Source organism: Poecilia mexicana, unplaced genomic scaffold, assembly GCF_051168715.1.
Source record: "Poecilia mexicana isolate PSO_F unplaced genomic scaffold, ASM5116871v1 scaffold_8, whole genome shotgun sequence".
NCBI classification, from domain to species: Eukaryota; Metazoa; Chordata; class Actinopteri; order Cyprinodontiformes; family Poeciliidae; genus Poecilia; species Poecilia mexicana.
The window spans coordinates 22,064,788-22,086,507 of NW_028263377.1; the positions used below are offsets into that span (position 1 = coordinate 22,064,788).

General features: G+C 39.6%; 1 protein-coding gene and 1 long non-coding RNA gene across 2 annotated transcripts in view; one reads left to right on the plus strand and one right to left on the minus strand.

Annotated features, from left to right (window-relative positions):
* Positions 1-21,720, minus strand: part of rnd2 (Rho family GTPase 2) — a 31,329-nt gene that overhangs the window by 8,445 nt on the left and 1,164 nt on the right. The window contains exon 2 of the mRNA XM_015000301.2: positions 21,510-21,597. Coding sequence (XP_014855787.1) covers positions 21,510-21,597 — 88 coding nt within the window. The remainder of the gene's footprint in view (positions 1-21,509; positions 21,598-21,720) is intronic.
* On the plus strand, positions 1,001-21,583 carry LOC148158066 (uncharacterized). The gene is made up of 3 exons (XR_015763906.1): positions 1,001-2,070; positions 8,739-8,796; positions 21,151-21,583. It is a non-coding gene; the product is annotated as an uncharacterized LOC148158066 (long non-coding RNA).

A 21,720-nucleotide genomic window follows, 5' to 3' on the forward strand; every position in this document is an offset into this window, starting at 1 on the left:
AATCCACTTACGATTAACTGTCTAGTAATGATAAATTAGGGGAAAAAAATGTCCAAATTGATTAATAAAGTCTGCTTAGACATTCTTATAGTGTCGTACTTTGGCCGCCATCCAGCAGAGGGCGCCGATGGTAATCCTTAACCACAGCGGTTGATACAAGATGGCGGAACCATGTCAGAACAGGACGGAGATGCGGTCCAAACGGAGTCCGCTGTGGGACGAGATCAGCTTCTCATTCAAAAATTACTCATGTGCTACAAATGTGAGGATCTAATGACAGCGTTACGCAAAAAAATATAATGTGATGGAAAAAAAATACATAATACCAATAAGCACAGTTGATTTTGAGGGTGAGTTCATGCTCTTCATGGAGTCGAGTTTTATTACTCAGAGAGCAACTACAGAAAATACTTCTGTATAGATATCTCTGCTAATTGACGGGGGATTATCCTTTTTATCTTTTATTTTTCTATTCAGTAATCTAATAGCTTTGTACTTTTTATGTTATATGTCCAATACAAAGCCAAATTTTTTTCTGTTCAGTCATTTAGTACAACTGACAAATAATAATTTAATAATGTCTGTTTTTTAATTCAGCGTAGCCTATGATAAAATATTTTGCTATTTAAGTTAGTTGGCACCCTTGATACGAGAGTAAACTCAGATTTTAAGAATTGCCACCTATGAATTAATCAATAACTTGCATCCCTATTGTTGAATGCTTGATTTTCCTTTTTAAAACTGTTTTTACAACTCATTTTGATTTGTTGTTGCTTTTTAAAAGACTGTGAAGTGAAATAATAAAACAGTTTGAAACATTTCATGTTGTCACAGAGAAGCCTTTAAAAACTACCCACATACAGTTTTTACAGTGAGTTGGGCTAAATATTACAGGACGGTATCAGGAAATCCACTCTCGATCTCATTACCTCAAGATTGCCTCTTTTCTGTACTGCTGAGACTGCAGACCAACAGACTAAAAGAAACCAATCGCATGAAAGTCCAACAGTCAGCAAACCTCACATTGTATGACAGCAGGCCCTGATTGGTGCTGGTCTCACTTGAAGTGCTGTAGCTGTGCAAGTTTGTCTTTAATATGTATCACGCACTTGCAGACCTCTATTAAGGTATAGAGTTGGGGAAGAAAAGAAAGTGAGTACCTGGGGTGGAATGAGGTAAAAAAAATGATTTGAAGACTCTGACAACAGCGAGAGAAGCAGCTATAGAGGTAAAGCAGAATCCAGAGAAAGTTGAGGAAATGGCAAATGAAGCAAAGATGAGACAACTGTGCTTGTTTGAAATGAGCATGTAATAAGAACCTGAATTGAGCCCATTGAGGCGAATTTGCTGAAAATGATTGGCAGGTAATTCACCCGACAAGTCTTGTCAAGCCAAACCAATGCAGAGCTCGTTTCTGTCCTGAGTGACAGCAAGGCTACATCAGCACTTTATTAAAAAAAAAAACACAGAAGTGCACTGAGGGACAGGATGAGCAAATTGCAGTGTTTGAAGCAAGTTGAAGAGGTGCAAATAAAGTACAGCAATCACCGTAACAATCACGAGAACGAACAAGAGAGGGAAGCAGCAAAAAGAGACCCTGACCAGGCAAAAAGGAGAACGGCACTGCAGAGGAAAGGATGAGCGGCTGCATGGACACAAAATGAAAGCTTTGGACTCGGTAGGACAGATTACATTAAAAAAAAGAAAAAAAAAGTCTTGGTGAAGCTGGTTTGAGCCCATTCAATGTGAGGTGGAACAAAAGGTCAATTGAATTTAAGACGGGGGCAGGGTGAGATGGATGTGGCAGGAACAGGGCGAGGAGGAAGGAGCAAACACCCTGGCAGGGGCTATTAAAAACCATCATGCCTGGCAAGGAGGGAGCACCCTGCCATAGCGTGCCAAGTGAAAGCATAAAACATCCCTCAAAAAGAAATAGTCTGCGTTCGCTTGATTTAACGCATGCAATCTTCTTTCCCTTTTAGAAAGAGTCGAGCTGCAGACGTATTTGCAGAGAGGAGGTGACAGAAGAGGGAGGAAAACATCACCCATCAGTTGGGCTTCATCCAAACGGTGAGAATAAACCGTAGGATGCTGAGGTGAACTGGAACTTAGTATAGTACCTTAATGAGGCCTGAGGGTTTGCGGTATGAGTTCATTTACGCTTTTTGTCTCCTGAGAAATGGACTCCCCTCCATAAGGACAGTGTCTGAAACTTGACATCGTTCTAACTGCTCGTTGAACAGCTCCTTAGGGATATTCTGGCTATTCAAGAACAGACAATAAAACAAACAAGACAGTAAAACTGAAGTGAGGCATTTGATTGGGGAGGCAGAGTGTGTGTCGCTACTTTACGAAGCCTCGCCCGTCTCACTGCATTACTCTGTAACCTTAAAGCATAGTTTATATCCGTCCAACACTTCGTAACCAAGAAGGAAACCATTAAACCGGCGTTGAGCTCATGCAATGGAAATCCTCATTACGCCATCAAGAACCTCTAAAAACCCTTGGTAAATGTCTGAAAAATGCTTGCGCAAACGACAACAGCAAGCCACTTGATCTTTGTTCTTCTACCGCCGCTGTATCCCTCTCAAAATCCACCTTCAAAGTTAAGGGGAGGCATTTCAAGTTGTGCCGGTAGAGTGTCGTAGCAACCTGCAGGGAGGCAAATGGTTTCATTGTGAGGCATTAAAAGGAAGTTAGGAGGAGGAGAGAGGAGAAGCGACGGGGCTCTGGCGGCACTCCGCTGCCTTGGTGATTAGAGGACGCTCTGAAAGAGGAAGTGACTTCAGTCGCTGCTCCTCTCTTTCACAGGTTCTGAACCACTGTGGCTTTTTTTTTTCCCCCGTAAAAGTTTTGCCTCAAACTGAGGTAAACAGTTTGAGGCAAAAACCTGCTGATGCACCTTTTGGAGATGAGGTGGATTTACTGTGACCACGGTGCAAGCCCTTTCCAATACAAACCAGCATGTGTTTCATTATGTGAAAGATGGGCTGCACAAAATTTTATCTTACAATGTCACCACCTCCAGAAACCAATATTGTTTAGTTTAAAAGCCCCTGACCTTATTACCAGCACAAAAATTGTCAGAATGAAGCAGAACCCGCCTGGGTAGATGTGCATAAACTTTTTCTTGCGTGCAGTTGGGAAGCAAATCTGTCCTTCAATTCATGCAAACTGTTCATCACAAAGTAGCAGTCGGAGCTTAAATCAAAAATACTTCCTCTTTAAAAAAGGAAATGACTGTAGCTGCACATTAAAATTAGAAATGAAATTTCCAAGCAGGCCTTTTAGTGTTAAATTACTAAAATTCAAGCATTTTCCAAGGATTTCCGGTCCCAATTTGAACCTCGAGAGTCATTTGTCAAACAGTCAAATGTTTCTCAGATTTAAATTAAAATAACTATTTCTTTAACCGCCATTAAAAATCACATTTGAATTTACAATAAGGAAACATGTAAACGTTTTGTAGACTACTTTATTCTAATTGCACTTGTGATATTTACCTATATTGTATAATAACTGGACTGAGTTGCGTTTGCATTATAATCTGTTCTGTAATGGGATTCCAATCAGCCAATTGCAATAGAATTAGACTCATTAGACTCATGGCAACTTCATTAAAACTGAACTGAATTGCATTTATACGGGATAAAAATGCATATTAACTTGACTGAATTCTATTTGCACTGAATTTGAGTTGTTTGATAAGTGAACTGAATTGCACCTCCAAAATAACTGAATGATGTTTGCAGGTTAGCTGGACTGAGCAGCAGCTGCATTGTGATGGGATTGTGTTTTAGTTGCTTGGAACTGGATTTAACTGTAATTGCTTGAGCTGAAAATGGCTTCAGTTACTGAAGGCTGGGAAATATGATTTCATTAGAGGAAGAGTTAAAACGCTGGTTGTTTCAAAGCTGCAGAGTTCATAAGACGAACACGTCAAAAGTTTATTCAGTCTGTTAAAGTGCAAGAAACATACAGTTCTGACTAACACACACTGTTGCAGTTTTACACTAGGAGCTTGAGGCTGTCAGAAAATAAACTCAGCTCAGAGAAGTAAGTCCTTATTAGACGTGTAACGAAGCTACCTCAGCTGGCCTCGGCCGAGAACCGGAGCTTCTATGCTTTTATTGCTCTTCCAGTCTCACACACACACAAGGCTGAGCTGTTGATTATGGCTGTCTCAAGATTTCAAAAGCATTAGCAGGCAGACTAGGCAGGGGAAGCGACACGAGGTTAAATGTCCATTAACCTTCCATGTCTGCAGCCTTTGCATGAGAGATATTGATCAAAGCAGCAGTTTTCCTTTGTAGACTGTGCAGCCTTTGAAGGGCATCAAGCAGCTTTTATGGTTCTAAGCTGATTTAATGCTCATGACTGTTGTCCTGTTGCAGGTTTATGGAGTAGCACTCACAGCGTTGAGGTAGGAGACAGAGCATCATGGCCGTCTGCATCCCAGACGCCTCAGTGGAATAGAGATGGAAGAGTGTCTGCTCTCAGTTTCCCTCAACTCCAGCATCTCCTTCATTATCACACACACACTCATCTCACCAGAGTAGCAGCTATGCATTTCATCCGTCGCTGTCTGATCTCTGTGTCTGTCTCGGGTTCTGGTTCATGCTGAGCTTTGCTTTCAAAGATCACTGAGCTTCTTTGTCACACACACGTCTTCTGATGATCTAAATGCACACTCATTCTCCAGCTTTGCTCGACTTATTCCCCTGCCAACTGCTTGAAACTGAAAAGATGTGTGGCAGCCTGAACAGTGACAACCTTTATTCCTCAGAGATGTGCGTCGTCTTTGTTGCCGCACTGCAAACATTTGCAGGCAATTGACTGGAAAAAGCAGGTGACTGTAAATAATTGTTTGCGTTGTGCAGGATGTGTATGAAGAAAAGAGTTTTGTCCGCTTTTCATTCTTGTTGTTCTGTAAGTTTGGCAATTTCAGACAACAGTCGACTGAATTAAATCTTGTTTTTGGAGCGGACATGGTTCCAGACGCACACAGTTTCGGTTTTGTCCGCTTGGCTCAAGCATGTAAAATAAGAAGAGCCCTCGGAGAAACTGCGGCCGTTTCTGTGAAGAAAGGAGGGATGTTACACAATCCAGTGCAAATCAGATCAGATCAGATCAGATCAGAGGAGACAGAGCTTCAAAGGGGCACACATAAAAGTGAAGTAAAATTGAATCAAAGATAAACACGGTCAGATAACTGGCCGAGGAATCAGTTGACTTTTGTACCCTGTGCAATCTTTTGAAAACAGACGGTAATCTAATTGTCACTTAAGAATTTTACATATAACTTTATAAAAGTTAAGTCCGGATATTTTAACTGACCCGCAGCAACGTGCGTTCCACAATTCAGAGTAATGTAATAGTTCTTATAATCAATCAGGGTGGAATTAAAAACTAGATATTAATTAAGAACTAAACTCATAAGATGATTTGACTCCTGCTCTTCCTCCTCCTGCCTTCAGTATGACATTTACCAGCAGCCATGTGAGGATGATTGGATAAGGTTTGCCTGCAATAAGCAGTAATAAGAGAGGTGGCTTATTTAATCACCATCCTCTTTTAAAGTGTGGCAGATGATTCATTAGCATTCATATAAAGTAAAGTCAAACCCCCTGGGAAAGCAGAGTTAAAAACCATAAAATAAATAATGCTACCGGCATTTCAGCTGGAACGAGACATAGAAGCAAGGTGCGTAAAAAATCTTTCTTGCCTATAGTTTAGTATGGTAGAGGATCAGTGATGCTGTGGGACTGTTTCTCCTTCAAAAACATTGGACAAATCAACACAGAAATTGTTTACAAGACAAAAAAATCAATCCAAAATATTGTAGAAAAGTTGAGCCAAACAAAAGACTGAATAGTAGAGCCAGCTAGCTTTGTTACCCAAGTACCACCAAACAACGAAAGGAGATAAAAGGAAGTGCAAACTAAATATAGCACTGGGTTTAAATGTTGGGTTCCAAAAGGGGTTTCACCAAATTCTACTACTTAACCGCTGCTGGTGCTGGAGTTAATCTTTAATTAATTTTTATAGCATTGTAATCCAGTTGTTAACAGTAAAAACTGGGTATGAATATTAAACATTCAATCTCCTTTTTACAATTTTTCTACTTCAGCAGGAAGTCGACCAGGAAGTGATGATGTAAATCAGCCCAAGTCAGTCTGAGTGTTGGTTTGAAAAATACTGTTTGTTTTTATCTCAAGAGGTAATGGTATGCAAATTATCTAAAGAGTCCACCTCTGCCTCATCAGTCAGAGTCTTGGCACTAAGCAAGATGTTTTTTGTGAAATCTACGTTTATGTTCTTGTTGGTCATCAGTGTGTTTCACCTTGGATCCCTCGTAAAGAGGCATTTTGGCCCATCCTGAGCCTAACCGTAAAGGATTAGTTGGCGTTTTCTGAAATGACCGACTCTGAAGTTATGATCGACATTAGTTGTCACTTCAACCCGAGCTTGTTGGAAAGTAAATAAACGGACATCAGCTGAATCAGATGGTGTGCATCTGGTTTAGCTGAGTTTATCTGAAATGATACTAGCAGTCTACAGCTTCATGGACTCATCATCCCGCTGATGATCCAATCAGATCAATTGATAACACAAATTGATACTTCATACTTCTTTTTTTTTTACTTGGAGGATGGCATGTAATCCATAATTTGCTTCCTAATTGCACGCAAGGATGGCAGGTTTCGTCACTTAATTTTGCCAAGCCTTTCCTCTCTTGCCGTTACATGATTTAAAAAAAAAAAAAAACAATGTCGAAGTGAGCACAACACACAGTTACATGTCCCATCTATGCGGGGTTTTTTTTTAAGAAGCTTATTTACCCATTTTGTTTTATGCTTTATATTTCTCTCCTGAACAGACTGAACTTTAAGAACTTTAATCTTTAAGAACCTCCTGTTCTCTCCCAAGGATATTATAAACGAAAATCCAATTTCATTCACATCCATCTTTCTTTTCTCGTCAAAATCAAAAGCAGGGATGCTTCACTGGCAGCTGACGTACATCCAACAATCAATTCTGCTCTTCTCTTTTACAGCTTAGCACCTGGACATTATTTTTGCAAAGGCATCCATTTTTTCAAAGTTCATCCATATGTGAAAGACCCATAAAACAGCGAAAAGCTTTGAAGTCTCTTTTAAAAATGACTTTACACTTTAGAAAATACTTCAAATGTGTGGTGCAAAATGGCAGATAAGGCAGTACATGGCTTTCTTGAAATCGTTTCCCTTTTTTCTGCAAATCATCTACTTGACATCCGTGACACCAACTACTAAACACTAAGACAAACTGCACGAAATTTTATTTTGAAGCATGGGTTCTACTTTATTTGGGAGCTCACCAAGTCAACTGTCATCACTTCAAAGCACTCCTGGCTTTGCAGAAAGAGCACTCCACACCCGCAGAATTTTAACTTCATCTGTACATTCCTGAAAAGGGCAATCACAGCCTTTTCATCCACTCCTACTCCTCTATCAATCTCATATTCATCTTTCAAAACTTGTATCTCAACTTGAAGGTTTTCATTAAACTTGTAATAACACTGTGACAGCTTCTCCTCTGTCCACAGCTGTCTGTCTGATGTGAAAGAAGGAAAATGAATATCCAGTCAGCTCCTGCTCAGACATATGAGAAAACTGGGGAGGGGGAAAAAAAAAGACAACATTTCCCATCAACTCAACTTCCTCTGGTGTATAACCATCCAAACACATCCCTATCATGGTGCTATCTATACCCCAGCTCACTTTGCAATCTCCAAAGAAGGCCACCAGGGAGCCAGGGAACCACTTTAAGTGCAAAAAACCAGGAGCAGCAGTGAGAAAGTGAGCGCTTTGGACCTTGTTTATAAATAAAGTCATTCATAAATGATTGGATCTTTCAAGTATCTGAGCCAGGTGCAGGTCGGCGGCTGAAGGATGGAGGCATCCCGTATCTCCTCGCGCTTGGATGGGTAGCAGACAGACGCTGAAGGGGTATTGCTCATGTGGAAGCTATGAGGCCAGAGGGACTCGGAGGGCCAAACCATTCAGAGCTGATCGAAGCTGGAGCTGAAACAGTTACTGTGGTACGGAGAGGAGGGAACGGATCGCAAGAAAAACACACAGAGCTGCGGTTTTTGTTTTAGGTTTCCGTGACTGCATGAACCACTGAGGCATTGTGACTTCATCAAAATATGTTGCTTCAGCTTATTTGGTTTAGTTGTCATCTCAACATTTCTCATTGTTTCAGTTAAGCTGAAGTCTGGACTTTAACTGGGTCACTGTAACATCTATGGCTGCAACTAATGATTATTTTAATCTATTGATTATTCTGATGATTGAGCAGACAAAACAAATGGCATATTCTTCAGATTTTTCACTACGAGATGGTAAATTATTTTTTTTAATTGAGAAATCAAACATTTTATTGCCTAAAATACTATAAGATAGCATTAGTGAATTTGTCCTGGGTGAATATAAAATGCCACTTGAGGAGTTTTGGGTAAAATATATTCATAGACAATGGTGTTTATTTTATATGTGAAATCTATATTTAGCTTGTACAGTTTTGCCTTAATTACTGCTATGAATATGTTGTTTTTTTTTTAACAAATGGCTCTTTAAAAAAAATCTGTACACTTCAGTTAATGATTAATCAATTACTAAATTAGTTGATGATTATTTCAATATTCTATTAGTCACGATTAATTGCTTCAGCCCTTCACCCTTTGTTTTTTACAGTCATTCTGATGCTACCGAGTTTGGAAAGCCACCAGGAAAACATCCAGGGAAGTTTCTGGTGAGATACAAATCACCACTACTCCACCACCGTGCACATTTGGTTTGACCTGTTTTGCTATTTGGTCGGTCCAAAAGACATTGTTTTCAAATTGGGGCTTTCTCCTAATAATCTTTCCAAATAACCAGTCCTTGTTCAGACTTTTGAAATTGCTTTTTAAGATTTAACATGCAAACTGAGGCCTGCAGATTCTCAGATTGGGTTCTTACCTTGGGGTGATTTTTCACATCTGAAAAACAAAAAAAATGTCAGTGAAATGTTTTCCACCCTTTCCAGATTGATAATCTGCAGCAAATGTTCATTGCTGGTGTCCTTTCCCACTTGGGATCTTGTAAACACAGACACACTTGCCCTTGACGAAACGAGAGCAGTAAACTCCGAGTAGGACGGTTTTATTTTGCTACATGCCGCTGAAAGTTCACCATCTAACAACAGGCTACACGTGTTTAAAATGTGACACGGCTTGCTGTTGGGCATCTGTTTTTCTGTGAACCAGGGCAGGTCAGGTCTCCAGGGGACAACCAACAAATTTTACTCGCAACACAAAGCCTCCGACAGTCGGCTGTTGGACGGAAGTGGGAAAACCACAGATGTACTCTTGTTCTCCACCCCATTATCCCTTCTAGTTTTCAATCCAGTGCGCTGCATGCACATCCTGCTCTGAGGGCGACCCACTCACACCCTCTGTACTTATTATATTGAAGTCATAACTCCCCCACCTTTTCTTGCCCACTGCTCAGGGCAGCAGATGTACTTTGGGCCTTATTGTGCCTCCTGCTCCCCCCCAAAGCCCTTAAACAACCCCTGTTACGCCTTGGGTCAGCTCTGCAACAATAGGAAGGGTCAAAAGCTCAGAGCTATAGGAATTTCCACACACCAACTGACTCAATCATGCATATGATTAAGTACATGTGGTCACACACATCCGTCATCTATTATTTGCACTCCATAGTGAAAAATGGTATTTGTTATCTGAAGGTATGTGAGAAACAACTAAACTGACTTTACATTCAACAATTTAAGTCGTTTTTTTTTGTTTGTTTTTTTCTCTGGTTGCAAACAAAGAAAACCCAATTTTGTCATGACTGTAACATTTTAGTTGGAGCAGCAGATAATTTTGATAATTATTAAGTTTTATTAAATTTAGGCCCAACTGATGTTAGCTAACTAACATCAGTTGGGCCTAAATTTACTTCTTGATATAAGAAATACAATAAAAAAATTAAAAAAAACATTTACAGATGTAGAAAAAGTTGTTTCTTTAATTTAAAAACTTTCGAGGGATTTGGGGGCTTTAAAGTCATTCTTTAAAGATGCGGAAAAGATATATTTTTCATGCACGTGTGTAGAAAACTAATTCTCAGACGTGTATTGAAGTTCTAATTACATTGAATAATAATGTTAAATTAATCACTCAACTTGTCAAAAGTGTGTACTTTGTCTTTCATATATTTCCCAGTATTCAGTTTCTTTTAAAGTAAACTGATTTTACATGGCAATTAAATGCAAAATCTTGCAACATTTGAAATCCAATAAAATTTAGACTCACATTTATTACCATCCAAACAGTTTCTACTTGAATGCATAAAATACAAAAAATCAAAACCACACTAGTTCTAATCAATTTCTTGATTGTAGAACTAAATAACACCCTCAAAGCAAACACTAAAGGATCAATATGTCTAAAAAATACAACAGCTTATCCCTTAAAAGCTATAATGGAGGGATATTATTAATTAATAATTAATTCTGCATTCCAGTACATGACTTTGATCTAAGAGGGAACAGCTGAAAATGGAAATGGAGTCACATCAATCTCAGGAAAACCTTTGTGATCAGTCAGCTTCACTGGAAACTGTGGATAGAAAAGACTGCCTCACTTTAGTTTTCATTGGAGTTTCAACTCATGACAGTTGAGTCAACACAACAGCTTACTAAATATATACGATTAAGTCTAAATCGTCCATGTTCTGGAGAGGTGTAAATAACACCAAATTCACTTAAACTTTAAGGAAAATAAGCAAAAATCACTTCATAACAAACAGAACAACCAGTCAGATATTTATCAATTTCTACAACATCTCCTTTCACAGAGTATTTTGAATCTAACCAATGTATCAAAAGTAAAAATATCTCTTAACCATTAAAACTGCCTCACTGCCTCAGAACATAACTGACATGTTCTGCATATTCACTCATCACCCTGTTATCTCTTGCATGTAGTCATTTCAGTAAAACACAGCAACCACACCATTTGCGACAATCAACATTTAATATTTACATTTTTATTAAAGCCAGCGAAGTAGATGATCTGAACTGCAAAAGGACAGATGAGTGTACTTTTGTTTCATTCTCATATTTCACACTATGCACTTTTGTTTTCATTCGCCTATAAAATTATAAGAACTCTTGATTTTGTCCTTCTGCACTTTGCAAGTCATTGTTACAGCCAAAGCTGCTCTGTGGTAATAGCACTCCATGACGAGGCTTAAGAAAGTGCTTGTAATTTGAGATAGAGCGAGCCATCAGAACTCGAAGTGTTCCTTTTCTTTTACAACGTACCAAAAGAGTTCCTTTTAATTCTGTCCAATCAATGTTCACTCCCAACCCACTTATCGCTGTGACTCCTATATAGGGACATTAACTAAGTCGAAGCTGAAAGCAGCCTATCATGTGCGGTGCTTTTCAGCTGTGCTTTTCAAGCAGATTATACACGTTTGCCTGCTGCTAAGCAATGAGGACGACTGTAACTAGAGGTTCTGATGTGGTGGAAGATCAACCTGTAGCTGTAACCATAGAGACGTTTGCAGCATCCGACTTAAATAGGAGTTCAGAAATAGTGGGGAGTTGCATCCTCTAAGGTGATTGTTTCATTGTATATGGGCAGGTGGGCAACTTAAATCCTTTGTGTGCATTTAAAAGTGTGTGAAGTTCTTGGGCTCTTGCAACTAGCTGTGCTACGTTATGAGCAGAGGTGGTGTGTGCTTTTCTTGTGCTGCTATGTGTCGCTGAGGAGAGCAGCATATTCTTGGCGGTAATTACACATCTGCCCACCACCAGCTGCCGTACAATCGCTAACTGCGAGTGACCTAACCCCGATGCTGTGGCCGCCATCCTCGCTAATGGGCTATCAGAGATGGAGAACACAGACAGGGGAGAAGAAAGAGCGGAGGATGAATTGAGAAAAAAGATGTACTTGACAGTTCACCTTCAAATGAGTAGCTTTAACTCCTCCTGTGCCGTCTTTCATGATTTAGTTCACTTTATCACATTCATCTTAAAAAGCCTCAGAGATATAGGGAAGCAATTACTGTACTTTTTTTATTTCTTTTTTTTTTTTTTTTACCTCCAAAATAGTTTGATTGGGCTTTTCTTTTGAAAAAGCACCAGTATGCTTTTCTGCAATCAATCTTACCCAATGGTATTTTTTTAAGTGGATCATAGTGAAGGAAGTCAAGCTATCTGGACAAACAATAATAGTTGTTACCTGTTTAATTTTTTAAAAATGTATTATAAAAGAAGCTGTGTGTTTCTTGAAAGGTGATTTTAATTAAGACAAGATTTTTGATTATGAACTTTAACCGTAAATGACATCACAAACACAATTTAAGCACAGTTTTTAATCAAAATTAGAAATATCAACTGGTGATCTTACTAACAAAATGAAAATAATGTTGAAAGATGCTATGCAGTTAAAATAATAAACTATAATCTCATGCAAGTACAGTGCTGATTTAAGTCATATGCTACATTCACTCTTACTTTTTACACATGGTCCTCTTAATATTTTAGGATTTGGTCAGCTTGGCTGAAAGCTAAATTGGCTCTTTGTTCTGGCCCAGCATAGAGTTGGTATTGCTGTAGGAATGGTCTTTTTGGAAGCAGATTTTGGGGTCAAGTGCTGGAAATGAAAATAAATCCTAAAAATGGATCAGCAGCAAACTAATCGTTTGGTTTCTGGAAGAAAAATGGAAAGTTCATTCAAAAATTCCAAGCTAAAATGTACTCCCCATAGCCAGTACTGTTGTCCAGCTCTTTTGTGTGCACAAACGTTTACTTAAAATAAATGTAGCAACATCCCTTTTCATTTATTTCGAATATGGTGATCTCTGTTATGCCAAAAATGTTGCAAATGTACAGTTTCTTAAAGGAAACATGTTTCGTTTATGTGGGTTTGAGGTTACGATATCAGGCTTAGTACAAAGAACAACAAGCTTATTTTAAATCTGATGACAGAAAGATTAAATCAGAGAGCCAAAAAAAAGTAGTCGTCAATCAATGGTGTTGATTTTGACTCCATTCTGCCTTTTCCATGACTTAGGTTCAACAAAATGTTAGAAATGTCCCTCGAGATCTTTGTACCATACTGACATGTTAGCATCACACAGCCGCTGCAGATTCACCTGAATCTGATCTGAGTTCAGCAGTAAAAATCAATACTCATCAGACCAGGCAATGATTTTCAATCTGCTATTGTTACATTTTGAGTCTTAGCCTCAGTTTGATTGGAGTGGCACCTACTGTGATCCTCTGCTGGTGTAGCCCCCAAAGTTCACCAGGTTCACAGGTAGTTTTCTGCATAATATAACAAGAGGACCATTTAATTGTGCTAATTGGAATTACAAAAATAAATTTGCTAAATAGAAACATGACAATTAAAAATAAAAATAAAAAAATAAGGTTTTTTTATTAAAAAAGTTGGTTTTTCGGCTACATCGAAATTAGTGTATTTCGCAAAAATGAAATGAAAACATTTTTTCCGCATTACACAAGTCATGTGATCAACAACTGGATGTTACTACTAGTGGAAAAGACAAAGATGGTGAACAGGAAGTAGAAGGAGGATGATGATAAATAACTCACCATGTGAACAAACTTATTCAGATGTGATCATAACTGGCTTTTTGTATTTTATGGAAAGACCACAGTTCCAAAACTGTTATTTTAACTTTTTATTTTTTTGCACATTTGTAATGGAAACACAGCTACTGTTGCCTTCCTATCATCTGAAACCAGTCTCCACATTATCCTCTGACAGAAATAAGACATAGCTGGATAATTTCCATCTTCTGCAAACATAAAATCCTCATACCAACCAATCTGGCATCAACCAAATTCTCGGGCTCAGTTTAAACTCCCACAAATCATCACCAAATATCTGAGCAGCAACTCTGTGATTGGCTGAATTTCAAATGTGCTCACAGTTAATAAAGTGATCAGTAAAAAGAACAATGCATTTTATACATATTTTATTTTTGAGCTTGTACATCTTAAGAGGACAGAACAGTAGTCCTTCTGTCAAAAAAAATCGTTGCAAGATTTCAAATATGTGGCTTTAAAAGTGGCCACAATATGTAATAAATGTTAGACTTTCGTAAGCATCCAACAGAGCGCACACAAATCCAGCAATGTTTTTCTAAACTGGCTCCAGCTGCTCTTATGTTAACATTTCTGATGGGAACAGAAACATTTATCTAATTTGTAGAGTTGTTTCTTCCCCCAATGTGCATTTTCATTATTTATAAAATCTGCAGCCATATTTGTGTCTCAGTGAAGGAGCCTTTGTGCTGCCAGGCTCAGTCTTCAATGTCAACGCTAATGTGCTGATACTTCAAGTGCTCACAATTTTTTGTGTGTGTGTCAGTTTTTAAATAGAAAAAAGAAGGACAGATCCTTTCTGTTCTGGGGTTTATAAAATCCACACATATATTATCAAAAAGAAAGAAAGAAAAAAGCATGCCCTTAGACAATTCACCCATTTCCTCAGGCTTCTTGAGACCAAGTGCTCTGTTTGGGCCAGAGGAAAGAAATGATCACTACAGCAGGTCATATCAGCCGAAGGGCCTCGGACGAGGGGAAATATTAATTTTTTTAAAAGCTTCGTATATCTCAAAGCTGATATCTAGCTAATGCTAAGTAACCCCACAACAACAGAAGGTGCGAAAAAATAACTGCAACTCCATTAACCCTGAAGATACCTCCTTCCTTTACCTGAAGAGGCATGCTATTCTCTCCAGAAAAAGACACAAAGCACAATTGGTGCCTTTTAACTTAAAAATAGAAGCCTTTATGAAATGATTTCAAAATGACTAATTCCTCTCAAAAATAACATAGACATCTTGATTCATCTGCTAGATGGCTTCCACAAAACCAATTACTTGTGTCTATTTTCTTGTGCAAATATCTTAGTACACTAGAAATAAGAAAAATCGAACTTACAAGTAACTTTTTAACAAGCCACAGGAGCTTGTTTTAGTAAATAACTCATTAATATTGATCTTTAAAAAAGTATTACTTCCACTGGCAGATTATTTCACCTAAAACATGGGGAAATGTCTTGTTGCAAATGCTATTGGAACCTGCACTGTTTTTTTTTATCAATATTAAGTAATTATTGACTTAAAAAAAAGCTGAAAGGTTGCTTTTCATTTAGTTTTGTCTTATTTCAAATACTACTGTATTTCCTCTACAAACTAGACCAAAATTACTTGGTAAAATATTTTGCTTTTGCAGTCTTTTAAAGCTAATCACTTGATGTAGAAATAAAACCTACATAGTTATAACATTTGTAAGTTAATGGAGAAAAAAGAAACATCTTGATGTTAGTTTTTCCTCAATCTTGTGCTTTAGTTTACTGATGAATGCGTCTCGCAGACACTTTTCTTCAGTAGACGGGAGTGTCTGTGTTTTCTTCCTTGCATGCATCATCAAAACAGGTTTCGTTTAGGCAGCTGTTGCCCCAGGCAGGTTCGGCAAAGGGTAGCAAGAACTTTTAAGGCCAACGCTTCTCGCTTACGTCTGGGCTTTTGAACCAGAGTTGAAAGGGTTTCACCATCCATTCCTCCAGGATGGGCTGCACAGTGGCGCAGTTGGTAGAGCTGTTGCCTTGCAGCAAGAAGGTTCTGGGTTCAATTCCCAGCCCCAGTCTTTCTGTGATTCAGAGAGGCCAGTCTGAGCAGCTGTTTAAACTGTGAGAAGTTAATGTAGGCTACCGTATTGTGGTTACTTAGATCATATCGGATCTTGGAGCATTTCCCGAGCATCCCGCTGCTCCAGCGAGCCGCATGCTTGAGGGGAGTGTTGATTTTATTTCTGCACTGTGGGTTGAGTTCACTCATTGTCCATTAAAGATTAATCAAGTGGAAAGTGTTGAGGATCGCAAAGCCCACTGACCTCAGCGTGTTTTTATATGCCGCTGGATGCACTGATGGTCCACTGAGCTGAGAATGTGGAGCTTTAGGAGCATAAAGTCACCAGGAATGTTGGAAAGTCGGACACGAGACGAAGAAGACTCTTTCAGACCAGGCTGATTTTAAGAGCGTGTGGGAACTGGGAACGGCGTAGCGCATTGTAACCATCTTGTTATTGCCTCATAAGTCAAATATAATTGCAAGGAAATTTCATAATGGGGAAATTAAAAATGACTTCAAAAGCCGAGGACCCATTGCATAGAATTCACACAGAAATACTGCGGTATTAATGGAAATATCTCAAATTAAAACAGCAGGCATGTTATACTCCAAGTAGTACACGGCTGAAAAATTAGGGTAATTTTCCACGTTGTGAGGAAAGAAACCAACAGGAAAAGCGTGATGGACACGCGGTCTGGATGAAAAGTCGCGTCTTTAAAGTTTAACATGAAAAGTAGCACTAAAGATGTTTTCAAAAGAAGATAGAGAAGCAAGATTCTTGCGGATTGCTTCTTCACAGCACAGCCCCGCATGACTAAACAGAGCGCAAGAGTTTCAAGTGAGAATCACGTTAGGCATAAATGAGGCAGCTGGAAGTAAAACAGGGAGATGCACGAGTTACACTGCATACAGCAGAAACATAAGGAGAGCCTGGCCTGCCCAGGCTTTAGAGGCAACACGCCGACCTCTTTGAGAGGTTTCAAACCCACGACAGAACCACAGAGACCTTTTCCCAGGCTCTCTTAGCATGTTGGGAACAAAATAAGTGCAATAATACCTCAGGCACAGTAAAACCCCAGACATGCTGGCTACCAGTGGGGCCCCGGAGCGTTTGACAGAAAACACTAATGGGTCTCAGACAGGTTATCACCAAGCTGCATTGACATTTCGACTGGTTGGCAGCTTGAGTTACTTAAAGAGTTAATCAAAAACACAAAGATAAGTGCTTTGTGAATCAGAATTTCCTGTTCATCTCTATGTGACAGCTCAGCAATGTTCTGCAGCATGAGTCTGTAATACCCACTTCATCTTTTTAACTCTCCAGATGGTCAAAAGCTGCAGGACAGATAAAAAAAGTACCTTAAAACTTTAAATTCTTCCAAAAACCCAGATCTGATGACATGCAGAAACATCAACCTCACTCCGATGCAAAGCTCACCATTCCTGCTCTGACCTCGAGGAAGTGTTAGATTTAATGAAAGCAAACTAATCAATGGCCAACTTCCATGCAGCAGCAATGAATACCGGTAATACTACATAACCACATCAGAGAAATGTGAGCCGGGTGCAGCGCAGTAGCCTGGCCTCAAGCAGTGATCAATAATGTTTTGTGGACAAAGCCAGAATACAGAAGCCTGACTTTGGAGGCAATTAAAGAGGAGACAATTCTTCATGTGAGGGCTGAGGAGAGGAAATCAGATCTAAGTGTGGATTTGATGTAGCAGGTGGAAAATTGAAGCAAACCTCTCGTTGACATAAAAATGTCAAGTGGACTGTAGCTGGACAGAAAGTAGGTAGAAAATCATCAGAGAGTTCAAACTTTTTTAAAGCTTTGACCTCCCTAAATGAATTGTAGCCACTTACATTCTCTCTAATTAACAGCATCCAAAATATTTCTTTCTAACCATCCTCCTACAAGCACTCACTCATTATTTATGCTAGCACCACAGGCAACTTTTCACCATGTTTCAGACAGCAGTCACTGTAAAACACGGTTTTACTCATTTAAAGCAGTCTTTTAAACTGTATTTAGCATCTTATGGTGCCAGTTAGCATCTTATGGTGCCAGTTAGCATCTTATAGTGCCAGTTAGCATCTTATAGTGCCAGTTAGCACAGTTTGCAATGGTTAGCCCCAGTCTCCATTTTCCAAGAGAGTGTAGCTTCCATAAGAAATTTCTGAAAAGCTCTAATCCAACATGCTCCATGACAGACAGACTTGCCAACCTGTAATATTGAGGTAAGAAGCATCCAAAACTGCTAAAATACAAAACGGTGAAGACATGACAATATTTAGCTCTTTTTAATGCTATTCGTCATGATTTTGATCCCTCCACAGAAATGAGTCTGCATTGGTAAATGACTACAGTCAAGCAGCAAAGCACTGCTTGACTGCTTTGCTGCTTCTGTGCTGGTTTGACTGGATGCCAGTGTTTGAATGATAACTTACTAATTGACAGAGTGCATAGGTGAGTGGGTTTTTTAGGAATTAGCTAGAGCTTCCTGGCAGAGGAAGAATTCATGTTAGTTGCTGAATATGAATCTACACAAACAAAGATCATAAGTGGGCTACATGATGGGACACTTTTATTCAGTATCCATGTTCTCCACCATCTAGATCAGGAGTGTTAAACTCATTTTCATTTTGGGCCATATCAAAAATCTGATTGTTCTTAAAGAGCTTTAAGAAAAGAACGACTGTTAAAAATCAGAAGAAAAGTATGGAAATCTGTAAATTTTGTGTGAACTTTTGAGTGAGTTTTGCTAATTTGTTGAAAAACTAGAGGGACTTATTGATGTCATTTTGAGTCTAGAAGGCCAAATAAAAAGCTACAGTGGGTCAGATTTGGCCCCCGGCCCTCGAGTTTGACCCATGTGACCTAAATTATGGAGTACAACATATCTTACCATACGTCTGGTGGTGACACACAACTTTTTATCTCTGTCACCACATCACTACAGTCCATCAAAGGTTTGCCACATTAAAGATTTTTCGATTAAGACCCCAAAATGAGAGATCGTTTTATTTTAAATAAGTTAGATTATTTCAATGGTGTCTCAGGAAATTTTACAGAAAGTTGCTTTTCCGAAATTCCAGCAGAGTTCAGACTAACACCAGGAAAACGAAGCGCATCTCAACTGTCCTTAAATCAGTGGACTTGCTCGATGAGAGAACCAAGATGGATGTAATAAACCTCTCAGGTCATCTGACTCCCAGGAACAGACTAAACAAGAGGAAGCAGCATTTTGGTTTGATGATTCTCAGCTCTGGAACAAACTCCCTGAAAACCTGAGGTGTGGCTCCTTTAAATAAGAACTCAAAATATTAAAGTTTACTGCATATTATCCATCAGGGTGAAACTTTAGTCCATTTCAGGACATTTTTACTACTGTCTTTTTTGTTTTCTTACCTCACTAGTTAGCAGTAAAAACAGCTACGGCTTTTTCTTCCTCCAACTTTGTATTTAAACCCCTCGGATACTGAAAATAGCTCACGATAAGTATTGTTCCCCCAGTTGTAACTTTCACACTGAAGAGTGCTGTTAACACAACCTGTAAGTGTTTTTTGGTGTTGGATTTTTTTGAGTTCCGACTCTATAGTCAAGTTTTATACAAAAAAAGAAGACAATGAGATTCAAGCTGCAACGTTTACCTGTTTTCCAAGTGAGTCTTGTCTTTTACAACTGATCAAAAACAAAAATAAAACACGCTTTGGTCTGAATGTTGGTGTAATTACCGCGTAGCTGAACTGGCAGTGATTGTGTCTTAAGAGAAGAAAATGGTCTAAACAATAAGGAGGTGAAAGGTAAGAAGGGGAAGAACTGTTAAAAAAAAATTAATTGGTGTCTAAACGGGGAATGATAGAAGACGGACCGCTTTCTACTTGAAAGCTTTTTTCATCTAAGTGTGAGCCAATTATTCCTTCTTGCTGAGAGAAAATATGAACATCTGTGTTTGCCGTGAATCAGTGAATAATCCCGCACTGCGCAAGGACCTCTGAGGACACACACACACACGCAAACACACACACACACACATTTGCCCTGTGGGCTGGTGACGTCATGTTTGTAGTCAATTAGGCGTCTCCTGACTGAAGATTAAGGCCTGAAATCACCAGAGGTGGTTTGCCGGGGTTTCAAGGATGGACAGAAGCACAATATTCCCACTGCATCATTAACTTCTTACAGCTGAGAGATAAGCAACTCTAAACTGTGGCCCCCGGGCCCCAGAGGACTTCAACCCTCTGAGTGACAAGCTCAAGCTGATTTACTCTCTGGGTCGAGGCTCGGTTCAAGGAAAAACAACATTCCTCCATGACTCATCATGTGACACAAAAATACTCCCATCATTTCTCCGCTGGAATATGGCTTCAGTTCAGGTTTGGGAATGTTTATGTTAAAAGAAAAACAAACACAAAAAAAGGAGTCCCCGTGGGAGGATCCAGTAGAAGTGCTCACCCATGTCACCGGCCTGGTTGACAGGAGCCGACTTGGCCCGAGAATGCTTTGACATGCAAAGTCTCAGGGTAGCTCAGAGCAGTAAATCCATCCACATTGACAAGAGCAAAATAGAGTCTCACCAGTTCATCTTGCTGGGCTGCATGATGGGGAAATCTACTTCCTCAGCAAGAGAACCGGTTACTTCAACCTTAACTATTCAGCTGCTATCCGTTTCCACCGTATTTCCCACTGATGTCACCGGCAGTTGTTATTTTTATAACGGGTCATCCGTTTTAAAACGAGATCAGGTGACTAAAACCATCAGCTGAAACTCGTATGAATGAATCTGAACATTGAACTACATCTGTATTCAGAGTAGAACCACCGTATGAAGTTTTTAATCATATAATGCTCTTTGACGCTGAAATGTGCTTTACAAATAAATCTGAAACTCCTTCGCTAAAATCTGACGCCACACCATTTTTGCAAGCATTTCGTGAAGAAGGAAGTTGCACTCAGAGTCTTGTTCAGATATTTTTGTGTCATTTCCTTCAGTGGTTCTTGCTGCAGCGCCACCACAGGCCAGGAGGTGAACAGGCTGCTCAAAGGCTTTGTTTTGTTTGGTTCACCACACCAGCTGAAAATGTAACAAATGTGATTTTTGTCCTCAACTGAACCAAGCCTACCAAACTATCAGATGGGGAAAACACCCTAAAAGTTAAAGATACATTGCATTACACTTTTCTGACTCTCATTTGTGGAAAAAAAAAAAAATAGAAACCCAAGTATGATTTTCTTCCCAGAGGCTCAAAGGGTATGGATTCTGTTGCAAGACACTGAAACTGCAGATGACAAACCACATAGTTGACCCGACCGTCTGGCAAAACTGCATTCATCTAAATCGGATGAAAACATTTAAACAGTTAGAGCAATTACTGGTCCCTTCAGGCGCATCCTGTCTGAATTATCCATGCCTTCACCCTCTTTTCTTGTCTCCTCCCCCAGTGTCGCCTGACCCTCAGCCGGAGCCTGGGAAGAGTCAGCCACACACAAGCGGCCTGCCCAGGAAGGAATGCAAACACAAGGCGCACAGAAGCACGGCTGGCACCGGAGTCTCCTCGAAAAGAAAACAATCATAAAAACCAAATGCCTCCAAGCGGAGACAAGAAGAAAAAAAAAAGAAACGTAAAGTTGGCAGGTCAAAGCAATTTGTCAGAGATGACGGGGGTGGGTGGGGAGGTGGTGAAAGTTGGAGAGGGAGAGATGGAGGCAGACCTCTTACGATCTTAGCCTGGGACAGACAGGCAGCATGGCAGGGTTTGATATCAGCAGCAGGCGCACACAGAAATATGAAGCTGTCTTACCTGACGTGTCCCACATATTCAGCTCAATCCGGTGCTTGTCGATCTCAAAACTGGCAGTGTAGTTTTCAAACACGGTGGGCACATAGTTCTGAAAACAGAAGATCCCTTTCAGCGACGGAGAGCACGACGAGCCGCTTTTAAAATGTTTTTGACACTTTTCACGACTTCCCAATTCATACCAATGCAATCCAATCACAGATTCCATTCAGCT